This window comes from Mus caroli, chromosome 2 (assembly GCF_900094665.2).
Source record: "Mus caroli chromosome 2, CAROLI_EIJ_v1.1, whole genome shotgun sequence".
Taxonomy (NCBI): domain Eukaryota; kingdom Metazoa; phylum Chordata; class Mammalia; order Rodentia; family Muridae; genus Mus; species Mus caroli.
In genome coordinates this window covers 135,190,492-135,200,757 of record NC_034571.1, presented here as the reverse complement: position 1 = coordinate 135,200,757, position 10,266 = coordinate 135,190,492, and the positions used below count along the sequence as shown (strand labels likewise).

Genomic DNA, 10,266 nt, shown 5'->3' with positions numbered 1-10,266 from the left:
CCCCAATGGAGGAGCTAGAGAAAGTACCCAAGGAGCTGAAGGGGTCTGCAACCCTATAGGTGGAACAACAATATGAACTAACCAGTACCCCCAGAGCTCATGTGTCTAGCTGCATATGTATCAGAAGATGGTCTAGTCCGCCATCATTGGGAGGAGAGGCCCCTAGGTCTTGCAAACTTTATATGCCCCAGTACAGGGGTACACCAGGGCCAAGAAGCTGGAGTGGGTAGGTAGGGGAGCAGGGTGGGGGGCGGGGGGAGAGGGTATAGGGGACTTTCGGGATAGCATTTGAATTGTAAATGAAGAAAATATCTAAAAAAAAAAAAAAGGAGCTGACTGTCTACTGGACAAGATAGTCAGAGGATAACCAAGGCAAGGACAGAGCAGAGGGCTCCAGGAAGCTGTATGGAGAGTGTGTGCATCCATAGTTGGTCTTTAATTTGTAATCCCTGAGAAACCCCAGGGGTGTTTAAAGCCAAGTACCTCCTAGTGAGATGGCCTTTAAAAGACTTTCTGGCAGCAGAGAATGGAGTGTACATGGGAAAAGACTATATTCGAGGCAGAGAGCAGCAGGGATGACCTGGCTTCAAATGGTGGCTATGGAGTAGGGAGATGAGGCCAAGTTTGGTGGTGGTGGAGTGGACAGGACTTGGTAAGTGAGTGTTGGGTAAGATAGGTTTTCCCGTGGATCATGGGGAATCATGACTTAAGGCTCCGAGGGGGAAGAAAGGACCATGAGCAAAGCCATAGTCTGCAGTAGGTGATGGGCATGGGGCAGGGATGCCCAGCCAGGTGTGGAGGAGCACGAACGCAGGAGACCCCCTCTTGCTGCTTTTCTTCTTCCAAGTATCTGTAAGTGTGACAGCCCCCACCATGTACATTGAATACAGACAGCTTGGGGGGCGGGGAGGTTGGTCAGCATGGGTGGCTCCAGCCCAGCATAGAGAGGCCACTGGACCTTCTTTATTATTATTATTTTTTTCTTGAGACAGGGTTTCTCTGTGTAGCCCTGACTGTCCTGGAACTCACTCTGTAGACCAGGTTGGCCTTGAACTCAGAAATTCGCCTGCCTCTGCCTCCCAAGTGCTGGGATTAAAGGTGTGCACCACCATGCCCGGTGTCACTGGACCTTCTACCAGTATTTTTAGTCACTAGCATGAGAATTTTCTCTCTGACTAAAGATGTACCTAGCTAACATCCTTATTGTAAATACTGTATGATTATTTTTGGTGTGAAGATGTTTCTTCTTTTTTTTTTCCCTTACAGTTTCACTCTTGATACTTATAAACAAATTTCCTCCCTAGAACAGATAGCCCTGTCCTAATCTCAGTGGCCTACAATTTTGTTTTAATATGAGCAAAAGCTTCTGACTGCAGCCCCACAGTGACAGTGGGAGACAGCGTAGGTACAGAAAATTCTGGAAGTGCTAGAAGCTGATGGCAGGGGTGCGGGAGTGAGGGAACCTGGCTGTCTTGATACTCAGATGCCTTCTTAGGTAAGATCTTGCCATTTCAGTGGTCTTGGTTAGAAGTGTCTGCACCACCTAAAGCACAGCAGGTTAGCCTGCCCATTTCCTTATATTCTACTGTGCAATTTTAGAAATAAAACTTTAAAGTCAAAGAACAAAGTAAAATTCACAGTGCAAAAAGCAGATGGTGTTTATTTTAGGAGTTTATTTCCTAAGAGTAAATGTAAGAGCAGCATAGCAAGATGTCATCTAGACTGATGCCAGCTCTGCCTGTCCCAGGCGTCACTTAGGTTGTGGTGAGTCAACAGCATTCCATTCTGTAAGTCTGACATAGCACTCTGCACTCCTCATTTCAGATGCATTCCCTGAGATGTGTCCGCCAGTGCTGCTGCTCCTGCCGACATTTTGAACACTTGGGCAGCAGAGGTTGGGGCAGAGGTGGTGGTCTTGTCTTTTGGGGAGATATGTTCTTTAAGATAAGCTGTGGACTACAAGAAGGGCAAAGCTGGCTATGTTCCCTAGGCCCCTCACACCACCACTCCCCAGCTAGGATAAGTTCTCTTAGAAAGATGTTTGTTTTACATCACTGTTTCTCAGTGGCACCTATTAGTGCTCCTGTAGAGTACAGGGTTATTACAACTGAGAAGTACTGTTGAGGTATATACTTAATGTGCTAGCACTGGTCACGAAGAGGACCTTTAAGTTTAGCTGCTTAGGAGGTGCTTCTGAAATGGGGGTCCAGGAACACTGGACTTGAGGCAGGTGTGATAGGCAGGGTGTGAAATATGAAATACACTTTCTTTCAAAGGCAAGGATTAACAAGTAGTGTGAGGACAGCATTCCATATAAATATTCCCAGAAAGCATATCATTTTGTTCACATGAGGTATGTATTGATAGTAGTTGTTTTAAAACTCAAAATTCAGGCATAGGAGGTTATTAAGTGAGAAAGAGCCACTGTGGAATTAAGGCATCAAGATGGTCTAGTTGCCAGAGCAGATACATGAAGTGTGAGCAGCCCTTGCTAGACTGGTGTACTCTTCATGGTCAAATGCTTAGAAAGTGGGATTTCAGGAGCCTGAGACCTGATGGGATACAATGGTTGTCTTCTTCAGACTGGCTGGGAGTTCACTACAGGCCTGATGGTGTTTACTGCAACATGATATTGGGGGTTTATTGATCTGAGATGGTCAGGAGGTTACCCTCAGCTAGCTCCCTTCCATCAGGTTAAGTAAATAACAGATACTTTTACTTGTAATTATTTCAGCATGTGCTATTTTCAAGGGTAAGATATTTTAAAGTCACTATGGTACTTTTATCATACCTCAAACATCAGTTATAATAACTTACTAGCAAATGTCTAGTTACTATCAGTCATCTTTCTACATATGTTGAAATCGTGTATATGTGTGTTTGCATGTGTGTGTGCATGTATGCACATGTATTTGTGCATGTGTGCATGTATGTGTGGAGGCCAGAAATTGGCATCAGGCATCTTCCTTTACTTTATATATTTTGAGATGAATCCTCACTGAGCCTGGAACTTGGGTACACTGGCTGTCAGTGAGCCCCAGGGGCCCTCCCCGTTTCCCTTCTCAGTCTAGGGCTACAGGAGTGCTGTGCTCTGCCTTTTACTCGAGTGCCCGTGCAGCAAGCACTTTGACTGAGCTATCTCCTAGATCCAATGTATTATAACTTTTAGAAATACTTTTTCTGTGGGAGTGATACTCATGTGGTTGACATATCTTTAATATATGTTTTTAATATATGGATTTTCTTCTCTCTGCTTTTTCAATCTGTTATTGTTACAAGAAAGGAGTATCAATTATTACTTCCTCAGGTGGCTTTAACAGATTTCCTTGCCTGATAGATGATTTTTCGTGATCCTTGTTCTTATTGCATTTCCTGGTGGTTCAGTGCTGGTCAGAGGAGGTCCTTTGGGTGATGGGTAGACACGACTCCCAAACAGTGGTGGTGTTACTTTATGCAGGACTCATCAGCCTGGACTCATAGAGGTTGGGTGAATGCAATGATATTCACAGAGTAGTCATTTAACTCACCAGGAACAAAAGCCCAATGCTGTTTTAATGGTGTTATTTCTTGTACAAGGTATAATTGTGATAGCTCAGGGGAACCTTCCATTGAGGTGCCCTGAAGTAGCTGTTATGGAGGAGATACATGGGATGTGTGCCTGACTCTCTCCCTTCATTTACTAACTGACTACTAATAAAGTTCAATACAAGATTGTGTCTTTCATACTCTGAAGGGGACCTCTTAGTTTTCACTTTTTATAGAGTTTATATGATTGATTCAAATATTTTTTTCCGTTTTGTTGCAGTTATTTTTGTTCAAATATTTCAACATTGGCTAGTGCTAATCTTTTAGGTTGGTGCTTTAAAGCCTTTTGACATGACCTATGGTTTGTGGGTCTCTTTGAGAGCTTCTCAAAACATGGCAGGTAGCTTTCCCCATCACAGGGCTTTAAGAGAAAGGATTAGGCATAAGGGAAGAGCCAGAAAAATAGAAAATTACAGTTGTTTGCAATCAGCCCCAGGAGTGTTTCTTGGTCTGTCTGTGTTCTAGTCATTGGAAGTGACTCACCAGGTTGAGTTTACAGCAAGGGGAGGGGAGCTAGGGGTTTCGAGCATTGGTAAGCATGCCCATTGTTCGGGAACTTTCCTCCCCAGAGTCTTAGTGATCTGTAGTGGCTACTTTCTTGAGTGAGAAGGTTTAGGTATTTAGATTGCATAATTTAAGAAGCCCCGAGTTCTTTTAGTGGCAAATGGTATTTAGAGACTATTCTTTGAGCATGTAATTCTAGATCTCTTTAGTAGGCAGAACTATGGACTTCTTTATCCTTATCCAAAATGTCTGGGAACTAGATAGAATACAGAATTCAGATCATTCCAGATGTTGGAATATTAGCATACATGGGGTGAAATAGCTTGTGGCCTGTACATGACTAGTCATGAGAGACACTTAAAGGAAGTTTTGTATAATATTTTTATGTGGCTGCATTTTTAGTATGATTTGTCACATGAGGTCACATATAAAATCACCATTTATGGTTTCATGTCAGGCTTCCTGAAGCTTTCTAATTTGGAGCATTTTTGGATTTTAGATTTTCAGATTAGGAATATATTGCCTGTGTGTTTTTTTTTTTCTCCCCTTTCTCCTTCTGTTCTCCTTCCATCCCTCTCTTCCCCCTCCCTCTCTTCCTCTGTCCTTCCTTCCTTCCTTCCTTCCTTCCTTCCTTCCTTCCTTCCTTCCTTCCTTCCTTCCTTCCTTTTAGATAAAGTTCACGCTATTATTTCTCCTTCAGAATCCATACCTCATCCATCTTCTCTTTGTTTCTTTGTAATTTACTAGGTCTACTGGCAGTAGTTCTCAGAGATAGTAGCATAAGTATTCAAGAGTTATTTCACAGTAAAAAAAATCTCAGAATGACCACCACAGATAACTAATTCTGCCACATTGTAGAAATGTTCTTCCACTGTGTGGTACAAAGTTTGATCCATTGTTTTCAGCTTATGTTTGAATTTTAGGGTGTTTAATCTAATTTAATTTTGCATACATTATCTTCTAGAAATGATTTATAGATGAAGTAATATTCAGGAAACTATTGTTCCCATCATTGCCCCTTCCCTTCCAATTTCTTCCTTTCTCTATATCTAGCCTTTTGGAAAAGACTAAGGTTGCCTTTTTGTTCTCTACACAGAAGCAGTGTCATCCTACATACATTCTCTTTGGACTGGAAGGCTCTGTAGGCTAAATGTATCTAGAGGATTTTGGTTTATTCTTAATTTATAATAGATTTAGGAACAAAATCCTCAGGATACATTTAGCCTACAGAGTGTTTCAGTTTATCAACACAGGTACAATATGCACTGTACACCATAGGGTCTGTGTTACTTTCCTTGTGATCTCATGGCCAGTCTGAATCTGCTGCTGCTGTGTGGCATCACTAGAGAGGACTAGATTTTATGTCACTAGTCTAGGAAGTGATAATAGTTCAGAAGGCAAGTTCGGATTAGTACTGAATGTATTACTTTCACTCCAGAGTGTGAAATCCTAACATCAGACCGTGAAAGGCGAGGACTGCCTATGTGCTGTTCTCTGCTTTGCACTCTACTTAAATCATGTATCCTGATGACTGTGCCATAATGTCATAGATACTGGCATCAGTGCTTTTTGATTGGCATAGCATTCTTTTGTATAGATAAACAAGTTTTTTTTTTTTTTCTTCTTTCTTTCTTGTTAAGACACACTCTCTCAAGCTGACCTTGACTTCATGGTCTTCCAGCCTCAGCCTCCCATATGCTGGGATTACAGCTCTTACCACCTAATATATAGACTGTGCTCTTCAGAATTTGCCTGGCTTCCTGTTTACTGCTTTGTAAGAAGCACAATTCCCAATGGCTCTAACAAGCTGGTGAGAGGAGGGGCAAAACTCTGGCCGTCCCTGGGAGCAGCTCACAGTTGTGAGCATCCATCTTGTGACTTGGTTTTCATCCAGGCTGGGAGGGCTGCCTTTTCCATGATGTTCAGCCCTTCATGATGCCTGACGTTTTCGCTGCTGACTTGTCCTAAAGTTAGAAGATTTTTCTAGATTTTGTCAGCATATATTTTCATTAGTCATACTTTCTGATGGCGGCAAGTGTGTCATGTGTCTTCATGTGTCTTCATAGTCTTAGCAAGGATTTGGGAGCAGCACTATCTGGAATTAACTTTCTAGTTGTCATTCACAAACGAACACTCTCATGTGAAAGTCAAATGAAATAGGTTTATTTCAAAATAATCTTTTGTCTTCTAACACAAATGCTATCCTCTAAAAGAATACTGTTTTATTTATGTCACAGGGAAAAGGACCTGGAGGCCAAGTTCATCATTCAAATGGAGAAAAGCAAAACGACAATCACAAACTTAAAGGTAAGTGACGAGGGAGCCCTGTTGTGGTTCTGAGACCCCACACTTAGCCTCTGTCACTGGGGTGCAGGTGGATGAAGCACCTGATCTTTCTGCATGGCTGAGTTAACTGCGCCATCTCAGTGCAGTGAACAGTGTCTGTGTGCTCTGCTGAGGCTGAGTCCTGAGCCCAGTGCCTTTTCCACCCGCTTTTATCTGACCGGAAAGTCAGACTCAAGCTGTTGAAGATAGGGACCTGACATTTCTATCCCGTTTCTCCCGAGCCTGAGAGTTGCCTGTACTCTGTGAAGTACCGAACAAGTTTTGACCCTAGATTTATTTGTTTTGAGACAAGATCTCAGGTAGCCTAGGCTGGCTTCAAACATGGATGAGTATGAACTTGAACTTCTCACCCTCTTGCTAGGATTACACACATGTACTGTCGTGCCTGGTTTCTGCTCTGCCAGGAATCAAACCCATGGCCTCATGCATGCTAGGCAGACACTCCTTTTTTTTTTTTTTGGTAGTTATTTAATTTATTTTTTTAATGTTACCATTGCCATTTTTAAAAGATATTTTCTTTATTTACATTTCAAATGTTATCCCCTTTCAACTAACCTACACCTCCAGTTCTTTGTTGTGATTTTTAAATGAGAATCCATCACGTATTCTGAACCTTGATTATCTGAGAACTGTTGTTTTTATTAATCGAGAGGATGAAAGCTTAAAAAGGGAACAATAAAAACTGCATTACTTTATGGAAAAAAAATAGATGAAAAAACTTTACAATTTTTCAAAATGGTACATTCATTCTTCCTTTTGCCTTTAAAATATACTATGTATTCTGTTTGCACACTGGGTAACAACCTTGAATGCTTTTCACTTAAGGAAGAAGCAAGGGTATAAAAGTAATGCTAAAGACATCTTGTTCTTTCAGGACTTAGCCCCCTTAAGTTTGGAGATGTGAGTCTCTGAGGCCTTCTGCTCCATGATCAAGTGTCCAAGGAATAGATTTCTATTATTTGATGGTCCTGGGCAGTAGATACTCTGCAGTCACTTTCTGAGTAGTGCAACTTGATCCCCAGAGATGGGAATGAGGGTAGTACTATCTTCCTGGAGGGCGCGGTGCTCTGGACTGCCTGAAGCCATTTGCCTGAGGCGTTCTCTACTACAATGCTTTTTTCCTGTACTCTACACAGTCTTTGTACAACATGGCTCAGTCTGGCCTATCTTAAGTCCTCTTTTGGTTTCTTACATCTTCCCAGGCTTCTTAAGTTCTGTCTACCTTTTCTTGTTTGTAGCAAGCTTTCCTTTTACATCATGCATCTGTGTATTCACAGGGCTTTGGTTCAGTCATCTCTTGAATGTATGATGGAGTCTATACCTGTGATTACTCTCTTGCCTTTTGTTATTCACGAGTGAGGGAGCACTGGAGCATGGTCTGTCTACCAGGGCCCACTCCATTAAAGAAAACAGACTTTCCATGCTGGTGAGCCATCACCTGTTGGTAGCTCCTCGTGAGCCCCTCCTCCTGGCTGGACTGTTGACTGGCTGGAATTTTGTGCAGGTCTTGTGCAGGCAGCTGCTGCTTCTGTGAGTTCATGAGTGCAGTGGGTCTGTTCCTGCCCTGTCTAGATGACATTGTTTTACTCTAGTCCTTCCCAACTTCTGCTTCTGAAAATCTTTCTGCACTGCTTTTGTAATGGTCACTGAATCTTCTGGGGAGGGCATGTGATGTAGGCATCCCATTTGTGGCCCAGCGCTCTGTAGATAGATACCTTTTGTCTGGACTTTGACTAGTTCTGTGTTAACCACTGTTCACTGAACAAAGAAACTTCTCTGATGAGGTTTGAGATCTAAACTAATCTGTGAATATAAAGATATAAATTTAGATGGTAGTTTGATTGATGCTTTGGATATTTAGCAAAAGTAATAGTTTACCCCTAGGGCCTGTGAGTTTACCAACTATGGGTTCATGTCCAGATTTACCATAGCAGACATGCATTTCCTTCTGTGGAGCAGACCTCAAATCTTACCATATGGTAACCACCATATGGTTGGTTACCTTCATAATATTTGTGCCACTATTGCACCCATGGGAGCTGCTCACATTTTTAATATACTGTTTTTTTCATGGTTAATGCTTTAACAAATTATTAAAGAAGTAAATTATATTGAAAAGTACACTGTACCATGTGTTCAAGATATAAGGTTTTGGAAACATATGGATTGTTTGGAAACATATGTATTGTTTTGGGGTTCAGTATAAGCCTAGAGCATGGAACATAAGATATATGCAGACATCTGTGTTAACTTCACAGTGTGCTATATCTTAGGAGAGTCTTCATTCAGAAAAGAAGGAGAAATTATTTCTAGATGGAAGCTTCATGGAAGAAGAGATATCTGACTTGGAGTTTTCAGGGTGCCACCAAATCACACAGTTCCAGAGGGCACCACTTTTACCAGAATTAGTGTCCAGGACCCCTAAAGTTTTACAGTGTCTAGCTCTGGAGGTACCTGGAGGAAACAGAGTCATGCAAGACAAGCAGACAGAGTCTGACTGAACATTGTGTTCATGTAAGCTAATTATGTTAGTTAAGACCATAGTGTATGGTCATCGTACATACATACATACTACAGATCCTGAACATCTTATGTTGTGTTTATTTTTATTTATTCTTTAGGGAGACTAATGGAAATTAAATGCTGATTAGAGTATACATATTGCAAATGTTAATTATTTTATGTGTTTTAGTCATAAATTTTGTTTCTTATTTTGAGTCACTGGTTAAATGACATTATTCTTTATGTTGTTATTATTATTATCATTATTACCACCTTATTTTCCTATTATTTCTGTGAAAACTATCTTTGCAGATACCAGAAGGAGGAACTGGGGACTCAGGCAGAGAACGGACCAAGACCTTCACCTATGACTTCTCTTTTTATTCTGCTGACATCAAGAGTCCAGATTATGTCTCACAAGAAATGGTACAGTGTGATGTCTTAAAATCTGGGTTGTTAATGTTGTTGTTTTCTTATTAAGAAAACAGGACTTTCCTAAAACACTTAAAAAGGACTTATTACTATTTTTTGCTGAATTTAATTTATATAAAATTAGCATTTGGTAACTTAACTTTTTAATTATCAGATGGAAATATTTATGTAAGCCTGATACTTCAGTCCTCTAAAGCTTATTTTTATTCCCACCATTTTGAGTTTGATGATCATAACTGGAATGGTTTCAAAGCTTGGACATGAGTCTCATTTTGAAGGATTCAAGATGTAGTATTTGGTGTCAGGAGTGTGACATTCGTATATTTAAGTTTTGGAAATAAACCACTTAGCCTTGATTCCTGTTGTGATACAGAGCATAGGAAATAAATATCAAACCCAGGCCACATTTCATCTGCTTGTGTGGATCACAATAGGCTATAGAAAGGATTCTAGAAGCAGTGCTTCTCCAGAAACTACAACCTAGACTGATGCTAGTATTTGTTTAAGAAACAAATGTAGATGTTGTCCACCCGGATGAGAACAGGACATCCCCAGGTAACCTGCAAGGCCCTGATGATGACATTTCATTAGAACAGGAAGACAAACATATACTCTAGGTAGGTAAAAGTCGGACGTTGGAGCAGAGCTGGTGTGTACTAACACACATGGAAAAACATGGCCTTCATTGCTGGTTCAAGTGCATGGGCACCATCACTGGGCTTCTCCCTGTCTTCTCAATAGCATCTTTAAATATCACAGATACATGGTTCAGGTCTGTAAATGGAGATTTTTTTTTTTTTTTTTTTTTTTTTTTTTTTTTTTTTTTTTTTATTTTTTTGTGTGTTTTCTTTTTTTTTTATATTCTTTTATGATAAGGAAAGTGGCTGAAAGGGACCT

At 40.9% G+C, this 10,266-nt stretch overlaps 1 protein-coding gene across 4 annotated transcripts in view; it reads left to right on the top strand.

The window, feature by feature from the left end:
• The window catches only part of Kif16b (kinesin family member 16B), a 272,919-nt gene that overhangs the window by 28,764 nt on the left and 233,889 nt on the right, over nucleotides 1-10,266 (top strand). For all 4 annotated transcript variants that reach the window (XM_029474203.1, XM_021150816.2, XM_029474202.1 and 1 more), the window contains exons 2-3: nucleotides 6,327-6,396; nucleotides 9,250-9,363. In XM_029474203.1, coding sequence (XP_029330063.1) covers nucleotides 6,327-6,396; nucleotides 9,250-9,363 — 184 coding nt within the window. The remainder of the gene's footprint in view (nucleotides 1-6,326; nucleotides 6,397-9,249; nucleotides 9,364-10,266) is intronic.